The 17,915-nt window shown below is 38.2% G+C and overlaps 1 protein-coding gene across 1 annotated transcript in view; it reads left to right on the forward strand.

The window, feature by feature from the left end:
- The first annotated feature begins 207 nt into the window (after positions 1–207).
- The window catches only part of LOC134672482 (uncharacterized), an 81,583-nt gene continuing 63,875 nt past the window's right edge, over positions 208–17,915 (forward strand). The window contains exon 1 of the mRNA XM_063530421.1: positions 208–686. Coding sequence (XP_063386491.1) covers positions 534–686 — 153 coding nt within the window. The 5' untranslated portion in view covers positions 208–533. The remainder of the gene's footprint in view (positions 687–17,915) is intronic.

The following is a 17,915-nucleotide window of genomic DNA, read 5'->3' on the forward strand; positions in this document are numbered from 1 at the left end:
CTAGGACTTGACTATACTAAGGTTTAACCAGGGAATCGGGCTGAATGAACGCGGCACGCGATCGACAGCCCGCCTGCTTCCGGCCAGGCGTCCCTACACTACATATACATCTACAAGGTTTAACAAGATTTGAATGTTTCTTAAGTTCTCGACGTCCGTAATGCCACTTTGTAAATAAGTTAAAGACTTATTGTAACGTTCAAAATTGTGCTTGTTTCAGATGCTAAGTCGGACGTTACGCTTCTTCAGATTCTCGTAGACTAGAACGTAGTATTTCGATCTAACCTAGTCTTAAATAAAATATAGTACAAAGCTATCGAACTTAGCGCCTCGCGATAACTTATTTTCAAACGCTTAACATAGGTAAAACGGTTTGCCAAATCGCCTCTATTTTCTGTAATATATTACAAGATAGTGTTTATCGAGGAGCGTCCGTAGTTTTATAGACGAAAACAATGCCAGGGGTTCTCATAAAGCATCGATATCTGGGTGGTTGTGATTTTTGGTGGGTAGCGTAGGCGGGCGTAGTCATAATGTGTGAAGATAAGGAGGAGATGCGGAGCGAGGCGGCGCGCGCGGCCAGCCCTCGGCGGCTCTGCTGGCAGCGCCGCCCGCCGCAGCCGCTGCCGGACACGCGCGGCCTCTGCTGCGCCAAGCTGCTTCGCAAGAACGGCAAGCCGAAGAAGGTATGTCAACTCCATTAGATTTTTATAATACCTATTTCAATTCCTCTTGTTCTGGCCTTATTGGAGTGGATTATGTTTAAAATGAACTATTAAGCTTTGAATATCTTTCTCCCATTCCCATCGTTAGGTTTCCATAGGTAGGTAAGGTAATGCCTTTTTGACATAGTTTAAACTTTGTGTATAGGTAGAAGCCTATTTTTTATGGGTGTAGCTACCAACCAAACAATTTCATAAAATGGTTAGAGCAACGTTATATATATGACGGCGGCCGATGGTAAGGTCAGGCATATCGTGAAATTCCTATTAGGCATATCGTGAAACGTGAAAATCTTTGACTCGTTCCCTGAGTCGACGGAGCCCCGCTACGTGGGGCTCCTATTTCTGGGCAGTTTGCCCTTCGGGCATCTGAAGCAACCTAACGAACCTATCCTACCTATATATTGGTTTGATGTGACTATCTTCAACACATTACATAGGATCATAGGAACATTACGATCTGCCTGATCTTACGATCGGCCGCCGACATATAGGTCAGAAATTACTTAGTAGGATAACAGTCCGGGTTGGCAATTAAGTCCCCACTATCAATTAGGGTCCACGGGATTGCGACCCGGAATTCACGGATGGATTCAGACCCGGACTAACACAACGTGTCACATTTCAGTCCGTCACCTACCCCGCACCGAACTCGGCCATCAAGGTGTGATATGTACTTATAGTTGCATTGTGCTATGAACTTGAATAAGGAGTATATTAGTCGTACTATTGCTATGTAGCTTTTGTGTCCTAATTCAGGGTATAAAACAATAGAGTTGTCGCGTCTACCGGCCCGATTCGAACTTTAAGATACGTCAATTAATAGATCTAGAAACGATATGGATTAAATGTGTCGTTATTGTTTGAAGAAACGTCACATTTGACACTGACATATCTAATCCATATCGTTTATAGATCTATTTATTAATTGACGTACCTTAAAGTTCGAATCTGGCAGTACGTTTTGAGTCACTTTACGATCGTGTTCCTGAAAAGCTCAAACTTTAAGTACCTATGTCAATGATGAAAAAATAATCCATACATTTTTAAACTTCAAGACCGCTCTAGGTTTTTTCCTTGATAGAAAAGGAATTGTCCTAGTCCCATTCGATTGAACTGATCGCTAAAATATTAGCTAAGTATGTATAACAGTTACCTACCTAGCTTGCAGTTTAACAGAGCTCTCCTTAAGGTTACGGTAAAACCACAATATGTACCTCCTTTGTTTGTCTTTAAAAGCTAAGCAAAGTTTGAACCAGGAAAGCAATATTGGTGCCGATGTGGTCCGATACCCGATCAAGCGACGTAAATAAACTGTTGAGTAACAATATTCATTACTTGAGTAGGTACTTCTTAGAGCCTAGAGGGTTCAAATAAATGTCTAACTCGAAGTTAATCAAAATCTTCCCACTTGCTTCTGCCCTCAGTTTTATATTTTCCTACTTACAAAACAGTCACAGTGTTTTATTTTACCTGGCGAATTTTTACTTTAAATTCATCCTTTTGTTACTTACTTAATAAAGCAGAGACGATTTCGAGATAGATTTTCGAACATTGACCCGACTGTTGCCATCTCTATTGCACGCGCATAAAGATATTGCTGTCTAACTCGCACAGTAAAGGCATCATGGGCGGCAAAATATATCTCGAAAGCGGCTTTTCTTTAGCCACTTGACCGTCCGACGATAGCATAGTATCCGAAAAAAATATGCTCTTAACCGTCCGCGGGAACCTTACTATCCAAAGGGGTGGAAGATAGAATTGATTTCAGAGCCATCTAACGGAATATTTCGGCATTATTTACTAATTATCTTGATGCGACAACGTAGCCTAACTAAATAGTTAGCTCTAAAAAAATTTAGATGGCAGTGTAGTTATAATTTTTGTAGATAGTTGTGAATGCGCTGCGCGGGGCATGCGTCGCTAAAAAACCCTGGACGGTTGACAGGAAAACAGTCTCGCGGGCCGGACGGTTGAGTGGTTAGCAAATACAATGTTAGACTGTTCTCATTTTATGTAAGTAGGTATAGGAGTTGTGTTGTGTTGTGTTAATGAGTACCTAAGTAAGAAATTAATATGTGTCCTAAGTAGTAGCTTAGTCAAAACTTTATAAAGTCGTAAACAAAAAATGTGATCTTCGCGTAAATCTTCATATATTTTCATAGTTGATGATGGTTACAAGTAGATTTTCAAAGAAATTACTCGTCATTCTCTCATCTCATCATCTTCTGTTCCACCTTCGGGGATCAAACTCGATCCCGCCGAGGCAATTACAGGCAAACATTAGCGCTGAGCTTCGGTGAGTTCAGTCAGTCAGGTATCCATAATATTTCAAGGTAGAGCGGTTCCAGCCTAATATAATCGAAGTTTGAAGGCGGCCGGAAGTTTAAGACGTGGCGGTTGAGCCGCCGTACTTACGCCAAACTTGTTTGTCATAATGTTTTACGTAACCTGTCGGCTTATAGATGGTTTTATCCACGTGATAAAATAACTGTCACTTGTTAACACCGCGGGATAGAAAGTGACGGACACCGTTTTATCATGTTGTGATGTAGACAAGAACGACCATCTTATCCGTACTATCCGGAAAAAGATGAAAATGAAAAATGTGTACCTTTAAGATATAAAATAAAAATAAAACCTAATTCACTAATTTAAGTTCCGGTCTCATGGCAGTAAGTACTAAATAATACCACAATAAAATTTGCTCGTCATAAATCGATCAGGTCATTAATAATTACCTACCTACCATAAATGGAAATACCTAGCAAAATACTAAAATATGGTATGTAACACAATTCATGCACATTTAAGGTATCTATTCATAAACTTGGCAGAATACATCCTTTGGACGTATACGTAGTGGCACGTCTAACTACAATCATTTTTAGCACAAATGAAGTTTCACCGCCAACTTCATTAAGAGAAATGCACACGGCTGCGGGTTCTAGCAAAGTTATTTGACAACCGCATTGACTTATTACGAGTTCAGACAATGCGGGGACAATATATGAACTCTCGGTATGAACACCGTTAAGTATCATAACTAGGAAGGCAAATAAGTTGGCCGCGGAAACCGAAACTTTAGATCAAATTAGTTCCCGCTGACGCTCAGAGTTTGATTAACCCCCCCGGGTACGCGTCAACATACATTAACATGGACTTTGAAATTATCTTGTCGATGCTGCTCTGTATGTAAGAAGAAGTTAGCTGTAATAATCTTTATTAAATTCAGTATGAGTAAGTAAATGTCAACCGATGATAGGCACATAGATACTTGTATAGAGCTAAAGTTAAATGTAGAGACTGCGAAGGTTTAGTTCGGTTAGGTACTATCATTTTAATGTTGCCAAGTGATTTTACATGGAAATTGAAGTTATAAAGTCTTTCCTTTTCAAAATAATGTTCTAGACAATTTATGTAAAATGTATTAAAACTATGAGCGCGACGTCATTTATTTCTAACTTTAAAACACTGCCACAGCGATTTCAAATTCAATTTATTCTTAAAAGAACCCCGAAATACTGTTTTTCTTTGAACCAAACAGCATCGGAGAGTGGTTGCAGGCACTATTTGCAATTCTAAGTTTGGCAGAGAGGTTTCAATCCTACTAATGTGTCTACATATATCTGTACATATATAGCTACACTACAGAGTCCCCGTTCATATCTTACCCATCATACGTATGTACTGACGCTGAGACGCTGCGCGGCAGCCCGGCAGGGCAGCAATGTTTGCTGAGAGCCTTCTATTTCATCGATTTAACACAGAAACCTACGAACCTCAGTTCAAATACATTGCAGGCAGCATTTATTTGAACAACAAAGAACTAAGTAAATGGAATATAGGCAATTCAATAAATGCAGCCCTTTGTTTGTTTTTTTTTTCAATCGAAACAGTGCAGTGATCATTAAGACTTGAAAAATGTTACGACAAAAATGCGACAGCGATGAGACAGGGTGAAAAATTATCTGAAAAATAAAATGTGAACCCCGGCTCACATCAAACCGCACCCAAGTGATTAATAACAAACAATATTCGATAGTAAACGTCTTATCCGGAACGTTATAAAATAGGAACATTAGGAGCTCGTACTAAGCGTACCTACCTAGAAGTACCTTAAGATTTTCTGCTTTCTAGAACACGCTCCGGTCCTGCATGTTTTATGGATGTAATATTCGTTCGTCAGCAGTTAGATTTTCCAGAAAAGGTACAATAAACGACAAAGAATGGGTCCAGGGCAACGTATCTGCAGAGTCGAACGTCATCGTTACCGCCCGAAATATCAAACTGCTCTTCAGGGTAGAGAATGACAATAGCGACTCAGCAGTTTGCCTCGCTCCGTTTTAATGAGTCAAACTATTTGCTTTTATCTTTGAATGAACTTTTACCGTGACAAAGCATATTTTTTCACAATATTTCACCAGTAAAACCAGTAAAAATGAGGCCCACAAAACCTTTTTTTAATGGGAAATTACGTGAAAATCGTGGTGAATTATATTTAACGAAAAATCAGTAATTAATTTACGCGTGGCCACTAAATTCGCCCACTTCATTAAGCTTTGCATAATAATTTATACAAAAACTGATTGGGCTGTTTAAAAAACGCTGGACGTAATTTTGCAGACGTTAAAATCCTTTGTCTACTCAACGCTGATGAATAAGTTTTAAATTAGGAAAAGTTAGGGTGAAATACGCTTCCCCACTGACGTCCATGAAGGATAAAATCTTGCAGTCATTCCACGAGTATTCCTCCTATTACCTTTTGATAATGGTGATCTTTAAAAGTTGTAGAAGAATATTCGTACTTAGAAAAAAAAATACACATTACAATAATTTCATTCCGGAGAATTAAATGATCGCTTACAAATAAAATTCTGAAAGAGAAAGCAGTCTAAAAACCTAGTCATGATAAGTTGTACTTAAATTACGTGGTACCTACGTAATATGTACAGTTGGTCCACATTATGAATTCCTACATATTTTATTTTATCTGGGAATTTCCTAAAGCATAAATAAGTAGCTATGATGACCCAGACCTGCTCGGAAATGTTCATTTCATTTACATAATCGGAAGATTATCCAGCTTGCTGATATATATTGCCTGTACTAGTATATTCTCAAAGTAGTTTCTTCAGTCCCTTATTTAAGTACAAAGTTAGAAGATTAAACTCCTTTCCTTGTTCAGTTACCTCGTTACTTCCACTGATCATTTTAAAGTCGAAGGAAGGATACTTGGGATAGTGTAAGAGAGGAGCGTACTTTTCGAGCTATATTGCAGCGAGCGAGGTAAAAAGCTTTAAAGCGACTTAACGATTTTAGATCCAAAGCCGTAACAGTAAAGCTTGCAGCTACCTATAATATAATAAACTAGGTTACACAGAAGACTACTATTGTTATATGAGCGACGCAAGCATGGTATTCTTATCGTCTGTCACTATTCTTGTCACTTTTGCACTTACATACTTGTTAGAACGTGTCAGGCATGGTGACAGGCGATAAAAATGTGATACTACAACCGGGTAGAAAATCGTTCCTTTATTGAAAGAGAAACTGCGATATACTGATACTGGTTTCGGTAAAACAAAAGCTTGTAAAAAACATTTCCTGGAACCGTTTGCGGTAAAAACGTAGTTAAGGAATAATATTTGGTTTGAGCAGAGCTCCGTTATAAATGGCGCGGCGAACAACCGCGCTGAGAGCAATAACTCACCACCGAGCGGCGTTTAAGCGATCCGTTCGCAGTTTATCCGTCCTCAAGAGCTAATTCTTCGCGGCTCGGCCACTCGCGGGATATAAAATCATTTTACTCGCTTGCCAAATCTCGAGTCCCGCACTTATTGAAGTTTTCATTTTTTAGTGTTCCGTACAAAACTTTGTTTACGGAACACTTATGGGATCACTTCGGTCTTGCAAATCAGTTAAATACGTTTTTCTCAGAGACCGTTTGACATAGATACCTAAAATTTGGAACAGTTATAGCAATTACCACCACTCATATTGTAAATAAGAGTGACATTCCATTTCCAACTGCAGCTGCAATACTGTCCATTTTACTATGGAAACGCGTCGCTGTCATTGTCAATTTCCATAGAAAATGAACAGTATTGCAGCTGCAGTTGGAAATGGAATGTCACTTTAAGTCAAAACTGCTTATTTCTTATTAAAGGGGGAAATTTAGGGGGTTGAGAGGGGTAGGCTGAAACTTTTTTCATTTGTAAGAATCGTGTGGGGTACCATTAGAAAGCTTGCAAAAAATTGAGTCGATGGACTGATTTTGACTTCATTTTAGACTGCAATAGTTTCGTCAAAAAATGCATTTAAAGTTGCAAGTTTTCATACAAAAATTTTCACCTCTGTCCTGGCGATTTTCGCGAAAACTATAGCTAACAGGCAGCTGACCAGTCAATACCCAACTTAAAGAACATGGAGACGGCGGGAAAATTATCAGCTTAACTTTATCTTTATTAGTTTTTCAACTGCAGCTTGACCTTTGGTTGCTTAGAGCTAGCTAACTGATGCTTACACTGGTCAATTCATATTAGGCGAGAAACATCTTTAGTTAAAACTTTGGCATTGAAATTTATGACTTATGTCTTTGACACAAAGTTTAATTCTGCTTGCTTATTTTTGTGGGATTTTTAATTTTATATCAATAGCCTACTATAAATATGAGAGAGATCTACAAAATACGACCTTATTACATTGCAAATAAGTTTCAATTTCGAACGGGCTTTCCAACCAATGGACTAGGCATCTCAAAAATCTGAAAAATTTGAATTAAGAATTCCGTTCTTGACTGTCGTTGTGTTTTTTTTTCCACAATAGGACACATAGAGTTAGTAAGGCGTATAGAGATAATAAAGTCATTTAATATTTATGAACAGCTTTGGCCTCATGTATAGATTTTATTGAGAGTATCTGATTCGTCGAAACAATATACACAATATTCCTTTTCATTAAGTACCATTACATTTCTGTATTAATTGTATAATTATAATATCTATTAATTATATTCAGTACCTACTTATGTATATTTTTGAACGGATCGGTGAGCAACAAGATTCAGGGCTATAACCGCGAAAATAGAAGTTCGCAAATTGCGAGCATTTTTCTCTGTCACTCTAATTACGCCTTCATTGGAGTAAAAGAGAAAGATCCCCGCAAATTGCGAATTTCAGTTTTCGCGGTAGCCCTTCAGTCCTGTTACGATAAAATAATTTTGGAAGACATTAATAGTATATGACAGTTAAATATCACAGTTTTTAGAAACAAAGGTAAAATTGACGAAATATTTAAAGTAAGCCGATCTTGTTTATTAGCAGTTCTAAATAATATTAGTCTATATATATGGCATAGAACTAGAAACAAAATCAAATAAAAAATAATAATGAGTTCTAAATTCAAATTGAAGGAGTATACATTTAAGGTATTATAGGCCAAGCGCGCACCACGATATTAATTTTTGCGACACGATTATAGAATCGCGCTGTAATATATCGCAGAAAATTCACTGCGCGCACTGCGATGAAAAAGTCGACGATTTGTCCATTCTCAACATGGATTTCGTACCAGTCGCTTGTCATGAAACGTGTCTTTAATATGCGATTGCTGTATGACTTTGAGCATTTATAACACAAAGGTCATCTCATTTTGAGACTCCATTGGAGATGCAGGTGCCGAGATGTTTGGGGTTTGGAGAGCGAAATGCCGACTGAGGTCCGGCCGGGGTGCGATTTTATTATCATAGTGCGCGCGGGGCCATACAACTCCGCGTGCTGCAATTCACTTTGCGACAATCGCGTCGCGAACAATCGCGGAAAAATGTGACAAATCACAATTTTAAAATCGCTGCGATTTTTTTGTCGCATATGCGCGCACTAACATATAAACACATACGTTGCATTTCTGCAACAAAATTATCGCAGGACAAAAAATCGTGGTGCGCGCTTAATTGGCCTTACTCTAAATTATTATAATACATCAAGCATTCGCGAGATGCTCGACTTCGGTATTCAAACACAAAGCAATAGTACAAGAATCTAACTAAATGCAAAGGCCGAAGGAGCGATTCGAAGAGCGTCCGACAGACGCGCGCCTCCCGTAACTTTTCCAAGTATTTTTAAGTACAAGTGTCTAAGTCGCAAGATCCAAAGGCTGAAGTCGCATTGGGCCGAAAGCCCGAAGCATCCAGGAGGTCAGTTCTAAACACAGGTAATTAATACAAGTGTCTAAATGCGAAGGCTGGAGGCCGAGCTCCGCGTAGGGCCGAAGGCCTGAAGCCTGCAAGATGTCAGTGGTTAAACACAGAACTGACAGCCTGGACGCTTCGGGCCTTCGGCCCTACGCGGAGCTCGGCCTTCGGCCTTCGCATTTAGATACTTATACTATTGTTCTGTGTTTAAGTACTAACATCCTGGACGCTTCGGGCCTTCGGCCCTACGCGGAGCTCGGCCTTCGGCTTTCGCATTTAGACACTTGTACTATTGTTCTGTGTTAAAGCACTGACATCCTGGACGCTTCGGGCCTTCGGGCTACGCGGAGGTCGGCCTTTGGCCTTCACATTTAGACACTTGTACTATTGCTCTGTGCTAAAGCGATGACATTTTGCTAAAGCTCGGCCTTCGGCCTTCGCACTTAGACACTTTGTACTATTGTTCTGTGGGTGTAGTTGAATACGGTATCCTAAAAACAGGCAAGCAACCTCTGTAAAATGTAACGATGAAGGCGGTACGGCTACCATCAATTTGGCATTGACATAAACGCTACCGTGGGCGTGAACGTAATTTACTTTCTATGCATCTCGCTCGTACTGATATATTAGTGCGAAAGAGATATATCTATAGGAAGTAAATTACGTTCACGATATCGTTTATGTCAATGCCAAACTGATGGTAATAGCCGTACGGAACACTAAATGCCTCGAGCTATCTCGGACTTGGCCAAATTATTTAATTTACACAGCGCCCGACGTTGAATGAATTCAATTCGGATCCTGATTGACAGCATAATCGGATATTGAGCTGGCAATATGGCATACTTATGGAGAAACCTGAATTATTTCAAGTGCATAATAACAATAGAAAATCATGACGTGCCCATCGAAAATAATCCACGCATCGTTGAGCACAAAAGAAAGCATGACGCAGACGACGGGCGTCTCGTCGGTGCACATCAGAAGCTGTCTACAAAAATATTGAATTCCCGCGATATTCCTGCAATTTCAGCGCTGGCACATGTTAAAATGCATCTCTCGCAAGTTAGCCTTGATGCAAGTTCAAACATCCAACTTGTTCGGCATCTTACGCTAACTACTTTGACAGTTCTTTCTGAGAGCGATCCGGAGCACCCAGCTGTTCCACTACTTTTTATACATCTTACAAGCTTTCATCGGGATATTGAATGGGATAAAGAATATTGATTTTAAGCGTAACTTCGCCTTCATTTTGCACTTACGCTAACTAGTATTGATGCATAAATGGAACAGATAAAGTAGATATTTGCATATTCAAACTGAAGTATATAATATAATTCAGACTGATGAAACATTTGACAATCCAATTGAAAACTCAAGCATATCATGCGCACAAATGCAGTGCGAACTATTTATTATCTGTGGCACTCGGCTTATTCGAATGTGGAATATTCCGGCCCGGCAATCCCCGTCCATCACTGTGTGTAGGATCAACGCTAAACCCAAATAGTAGCAAACGGTAGATCTACATCGCACGTCGATAACACCCATTGTTTTCCCTTTTTGTATCGAGTGCTACCTAAACGTTTGTGGAGATTCGTTTGCATAGCAATATCCGTATCGGTGCTTGACGCGAGTCGATGGCGTGAACCAATAAGCTGCATTCCCGCACGACATGTATTTTCTACAATTGGGATAAGCTTCTAGAATCGCTATCGGATTGTTTATGCCAATGAATGCCGATTACATGCTAGAGAAACTGTTTGTATCCTTGTACATGTCGTTTAAAATGTTTTTATGTATTTGTTATATAAAAAGTTCATCTGATCGCGTTTCTTAATCACAATATTCGCTTTGAATCCTCAATACTGCTTTGTGGCCTCTTTGCTATAGGAAACACATATTAAACTCAAAAGTCACTTATTCATTTACAAGGCAGTAATATGTATACGTAAACATTTTGAGACAAAAGCGACCAAAACGGCTATTTTGCGTGTACAACATAAAAATGAGAACATTGGAATAAATGCGCAACTCCCCTGGCGATTGACGCCCTGCCCTTGCATTTAGATGCTTCTGAAGTAAGCCGGCTTACATGAAGAGGACACTTTAAATCACTATTTGCGACCATTCTGCCTCTCACGAGCCTGAATAATTTTATCTGTGAACGTTTAAAATTTGTAGGAATTGATTTACTATAGGAATTTGAGTTCCTTGATTATATGTCTTAGATATCCAGTGAAACTAAAAAAATCGTATTATGACGTTGCTGTTCAAGCTTTTGTACTACCGTGGTACAAAATGCTCGGATTTTAAGATTCTCAGTGTCATAGGTGCAAACCGAAAATGCAGAGTCCATATATTCTTGATAGCTCTATACGATTGCAATACAGGATACTATAGCTCAACTGTAATGAGAAAAATTCAAAGTCGTGAATTTAAGGAGAACGCCGTTAAAAGAGGTAGCCATATTCATTATTACTATTTATTATTTATTTTATTTTTTCCTATTATTATTCTTCATTATTTCGTTTCTAAAGACGACGGACACAGTTGAGAGCGTTTGCAGTTATATATTACTACGTTAAATCTTACAGATTCTAGTCCATATATCTACCCCATGACCATGCAGATATTTCCAAAAAGTATCATCACATGTGCAAGTATTCCATTCCAAAGTTAAATAGTTGGCAGGCATTCGAGTCGTGTATCTTTCATCCAGTCCCTCGGGACCGTCATCAATATGGTGGGAGGTTGCTGGGAAATTGAAATCGTCCCGTCGTCTACGTGACGCTAAACCTACCTGTCTAGTGTTTAAGAAATATCAAAATATTATTTCCCCGAGATAGCTTTCGAATTGGCTCTGCACTTCACACACGCTCTTTGAGGTGAAAATTGGTATTTTATTTCCCTGGTGCTTCACGCCGTGCCTCGAGATTATGAACCGAAAAAGTGATTCTGCAACGTTAATACTCACTTTGTACTCTTTCCGCTTTTCGTAGTCTATTACGAGCCAACTCATTAAGCTCCGATATCTCTCAATAGGTAATCCTATCGGTATTCCTACAGGATTTAACCCGCAATACTTATCTAGGAAATTCATTAAGCCAAATCGAAACGAAATCTCGGCTGTTCGGAGGGTATTGCGCGCTGCCATTATCCCATCGGACGTTGATGGGTGCAAAGCAAACACTCACTACTGTCAACCCTCACTCAAGCTTCTAGTCGGCACCAACCTAGACGTCGTTACCATCGCTTAACGAGCACAGGCGAGTTGAACGACCAGTATTGTACTTATTTATTTATTTCGTAGGCAATAGATAGGTTTAATGCTAATATTATCCCACCAGCTACAAAAATGGGAAATTAGTTAAATTATGTGCAATCACACTCAGGGCTTTACTTATGTATTGTAGAGCTACGTGATGCCTCTTGAATAGTTTATTTAATAACCAAATCTTAAGCTAATATAGTGAGATTTTTAACCCTATATATCTATTCTAGGTTTTCCAGTCACCTTTCGTTCGGAACGCCCCAGCATCTTGTATGGACAATATACTTCTTAGGTACCAAAGGAAAACTTTAAAATGCCAGTAATGCCTGTCGTATCTGATGAATCCCGAGGACGGAATTAAGTACCTACTCTGGTTCGCCTAAGCATTCAGTGTGATGCCTGCCATCAACGCAATGGGAATACATAGCATATTCAGCGGGTATAGACGACGCTATTAGGCGATGTAAATGTCGAAATGGAATGTGGCTTAAAGTCGTATCGTTCGTATTTTCGCAACGCAAGTAAATGGAGTTGAGGTTACGTAATAAATTAATTGGTAAGCATACCTACTTAGCGATAGCGCTTTATTTGCGGCTACGCTCGTTTCGTCTTTCGTCTTAAGTTACAGAGTAAATTCTGTGTACAAAATGTCGTAGTAAAAATGGCTTAGGTACGCAATTCCAGGCAGTAAAGCTTTCTAAGGTTCCGTGGCCAAAATGGCTAAAAGGAGACCCTTAAATGTTTGCCACATTTGTCTGTATTTTACAACCATTTCAGAAACTAAAAGGTTTTATTTGATAGCACTTAAGTAACTTTTAGGTACCTTTATGTATAATATATTTTTCGATGAAGTAAATACTCCAAAAGTAGCGAACATATTATATCGCTCGGTGGACAATAAACGGACGGCCGTTTAAAACCGTATAGGTGACATGGAAAGTAACTGCACCTGCATTTGGGGCATTACAGTTGCGGCATTGACGTGGCGTGGGAGCTGACAATTACCTTAATGTAATGACTACTTACTTATCAAACTGTTCGTTTAAATGACTTCTTTGGAATCTTGGGACGAAGGATGATTTTGGCTTAGCCACTGAGTGAGGTTTGGCCTCGTGAAGTGAAGTTTAACACTTGTCGAAAATAGGTACCTATTTTGAAGATTCACTTTAAAATAAATGAAACAATTACACAATAATGTAGTTACACAGGATGCATTTCTTTTGAAGACTGTAAATTAAAAAAAAATGAGTTCTGTTCAGCGCGAACTACTATGTACAGTCAACTGTAAAAATATGGATGTAGCCAAGTTATTCAAAAATATGTCCCATAGTTGTTAATTCGCTGACGTAAGAGCTATGGGACATATTTTTGAGATGATTTGTGCACCCATAATTTAAAGTTGACTTTACATAGATTGTATTTAATTAATGAAAATGAAAAATGAAAAATGTTTATTGTGTTAAACAATACAATTTGAATACAATTACAATTGAGTCCTCCTTGTAAGTATATGTATACCTGTATCTGGAGAACCCGCTCTGTATTAAATTATTATTAATAACCTCGCGAAAAGGAACGAGTAAAGACACAAGTTATTGTCGAATACCTAACCCCGTTCAACCCTGATCACGGCGAGCAGTGATTTCATTACAACACGTCACTCATACCAGCCGCAAACTATTCATACAGATTTAATAGCTATGCAATTTAGTACAACTAGTCAGCTGTCAGTGTCTCTCGACGCGCCCTCATTTACTTTGATATGTTTACTCGTGAATTTTGATGCGTGTTACTCTGAAACGTACCTACATTGAGTGGGTTCGCTGTATATATTTTTAGCTGTTTCAACTTCAACTTTATATTAAAAATAAACTTTAATATAAAGTAAATGAGTTTTTACTTGTCCTATTATAAAATGACGTCGAACAGAAGGGCTCAAGAAAAGTTACCAAATTTTATTAAGGCAAGCGGGCCTGTCCAGAATGTAATTAGCTTGATCAGTCACGTTTTTTCATCGAATTTCTTTTATACTATCATGGTTAGAGGAACGGAGGAGCAGTAATTAATTTGATTGAAAGCCAGAGCGATCAGAATTGCAGATGAGCCACTCCGATAGATGGCTGCCACCGTGCCACTAAGCGTCTACGTGAATCGTGGTTCTAACCGTTACTTTGTACATAATTTTTATTTAATTAGGATAATCATGTTGAGCATATATAAATTTATTACGTTGCAATTTACGTCTCCAGCCAGAATTCCTGTTTTACATTTTTTTCCCACTAAAACTAAACAAAATGCCTACGTGTTATTAGCTAATACCTACTAGCTCTAGCATCGGCACACAATATCAATTAAAAGAATAAACGCCTTTTGCCGGGCATAGATCCTCGCGATACAGGTACGAGTAGGTACATAATTACAAATTATACGAAGCGGAGTTTAAAGTTATGTATGTTCTCAAATGGTCAGGTTGCATATTACAAGCCGAAATATAAAAGAAAACGTCAAACGTAAAACAATCGCATACAACTTCGCAGTAACATTCTGGCTAAGCATTCAAAATATATAAAGTTGCGTGCTCGCGAAAGTTACGGCTACGTCATTATATATTCCCTTTTTCTGATGCGTTCGGTCAATAATAGGTATCTTATTGTGGGGTATGCGTTCGTACCGGTATGTAAGCACTTCCTGTGCTCAAACTTCCTTTATTTAATAAACAAGTGCGGCCCTCGATAAAATCTTTACATGTGTAATAAAAATTTATGCGTGGTTCGCGGCGATACCCTATTTTGCATTCCCGTGCGGCGCAAAAGTGTTTTTCATTGTCCTCGGATCTCCCGTCGCGGCAGACAGACGGCTCCTTTTTGTAACCACTGTTCCTGCCACTCACTGTTTGTAGGTACATAACTATTCACCATGTCTTTACTGGATTTGCGCCTTCGTCGTTTTTTACGAGAAACTGTCGCAAAGGCCGCGCTGCTAAGTGGGTAGCGCGACTTTCAAACTTGGGAAATAAAGTACAGATGTTCTTTTGTGATCGATCATTATTGTTGATTGATTTTAAATCGAGTTTTTTTAGGCCAAACTAAGAAGCATAAAACTTTTAGGTGATATAGGTATGTTTTACTTAGGTATAATCTAAGTCTTGATAGTGTATTATTCGTAAATAATGTTCAAGCTGAATTTGCTCCACCTGCTCGGTTATTTGAACATTTGTATGCAGTTTTAGACAACACGGTATCATATATGAAAGTTAATATCGATGTAAAATTCAAACTAAGTATCGACAAAGTAGAATAGGTAGGTACTAACAAAAGTAAAATATCCACAAAAGATCCAAGAATACCTGTTGTTTTGAAAGGAAACATGAAATTCGAAATACTACTTCAGATATTGGAAACTTTTATCGCGCTTACTAGTAAATGATAATTCCTTTTGATAGTCTATTATTATATGATTGGAATGAAAGTATCGTAATGACACGGGCATAATTTCCCGCCGGGCCGACGCTAATAAGCGAAGCCCATTTGTATGCGGCGGCGGCCTGAAGGGTTTGGCAATCGCGACACGGCTACATTGTCTTTGAATTTTTTTCGAACCTTAAAACTCCTTATAATTCAGGCCACGTGGCGACCGCTAATGAAAGACTTACTTAAGTAACTGCGCCGGAGACTGGAATTAACAAGTTCGAAATACAATTTAGTCCTTAAACGAAGTTCATTTTGACGGCGGTAAAGTGGAAAAGTTTGCCCGTCTTCCTTTTTTTAGGGCATGAATGTAAAGTTTTTACGTCTTTTACGGTGAGGTGTAGTGGCTAAAAGGATTTAGCGGAAGCTTCCTCTGAGTCGAATTTGCAAAAGACGTGTTTTAATTCAACTAGTATGGTAGCTTGCCGTTTTACGACCGCTTTAATAAATGCGTTCCGCTGATACGTTTTTTTATTACCGGCATTCGAAAAGTGATCTCGATAAAAGGTTTTTTGAATGAGAGTAAAAAATATCAAGAAATGTGACGCAAAGCGAAATCGTGTTTAAATTAAAACCTGATGAGGGCTATAAATAAAGTCACGGTGCGGCACAATCCTTCATGTTTTCATTTAGTCGAGTCGTTAAATAAATAATAGTAATTTGTGTAACAAGGCCGGCTGTAAAGCTCATCTGCGCGGCAATTAAGAAAAACTCGGTGTTATTCAGCTCGGTGCGGCGCCCGCGCCTGCTAGTCCGATAGCAATAACTTTTGAAGTTATAAGATTATTAATGTTGCCTATTTTTTACATATAGTTTTCAGACCATATACTAAACCTAATAATAATAATTTGTGTCATCCTAGGTATTTGCTTAGGTAGAAATTTAGGTATTTCTTTTTTTAAACAGCATTCGGTAAAAAGAATATTCGAGATGAAATTCTTTGTTTCCCTGTAAAAGCAAAGTGGCTTCTGACGTACACACGCATTTTGTGTCATTTTCATCCACGGGTATAATGACATTTAATAAATACCTAACAGTGAACCTAAAATGCCTAAAATAAAATTATAGTCGGTAAGTGAATTGTTGTACTTCACAGGATATTATAATATGTTATTCAAACAAATGTGTGTCAAATTCATCCACCGCTTTTATTTTTAATCTTTTTTTTTCTTATAAACTTCATGTATCTGCCACAAAAAAAAATTCATGTTATTAAGTTTATGTCTACATTATTATAATGCCACATCGAGACAACATTCATAATTTGGGTCATTTTCAACAACGGTTTTTTAATATTTGGCAAAATAAAACTTTGCATGAACGGCGTACGCAGGGAAGGCTACCTACGCGGGTAGCGAGTACCTACGTGCTCCCTTGGAGTGGCCGGCGTTGGCCCATCGTGTAGAGGAGCCATTACAGTGTATTTATTTCATTCGGAGGCATAATTATTATATTAAGTCTTTTCATAGTGTGGGCGTAGGTATGTTGTAAGTATATTTAAAAATAAAATGAAGGCTCCTCATACTGACCAACATTCGTGACGTTCGCAATCAAAAGGTACCACTTTATCCTTGCCATAAGGACTCTCTGACAGGTTATTTGTATAAAGATACAATAAAATTTCGTCTTTATGGTAAAGAACAAAGTGGTCCCTACCTTTTGAATGAGAATGTTACATCAGCAACTTTTAAAAATAACTTTTATTCGATATTTAGTACACTTTTTAAGATTATTTTAAGACGCAATGTATTGCTAATTTTGTGATATATAAAGCGTGGCAAGCAACGCCAATTACAATGATGATGGTGTACATTGAATACAAAACTTCATAAATTTTAAAAGTTATTGAAAAAAATATGTTCCTTTGAGGAGCAGAATATTTTCTGTTAGAACGATTATGAAACAATTGAATGAATGAATGATTTTATAGGACATTCTTACACAGATTGGCTTAGTCGATAAACAACGATATTATAGAATATAAGAAATTATGTATATATATAATATACTATAAGAAATTCCACTGCGAGTAAAACGATGATAGTTGCTGAAAAACACCGAGCTGAGGTTTTTAATTTGAAGAGAAATGTAAGTCCGTGTCGCTAAGTCCATGTTACTTGTTTTAAATTTAGAGTTTAGAAACTAATTCGTGGTAGTAAACGATACAAATATTAGAAAAGTCCTTTACAACCTTGTTCGCTTCATATACTTATGGTAAAATCATTTTAGGGCGGGTCATAAAGGGCAAGTAAAATAAA

This window comes from Cydia fagiglandana, chromosome 17 (assembly GCF_963556715.1).
Source record: "Cydia fagiglandana chromosome 17, ilCydFagi1.1, whole genome shotgun sequence".
NCBI lineage: Eukaryota > Metazoa > Arthropoda > Insecta > Lepidoptera > Tortricidae > Cydia > Cydia fagiglandana.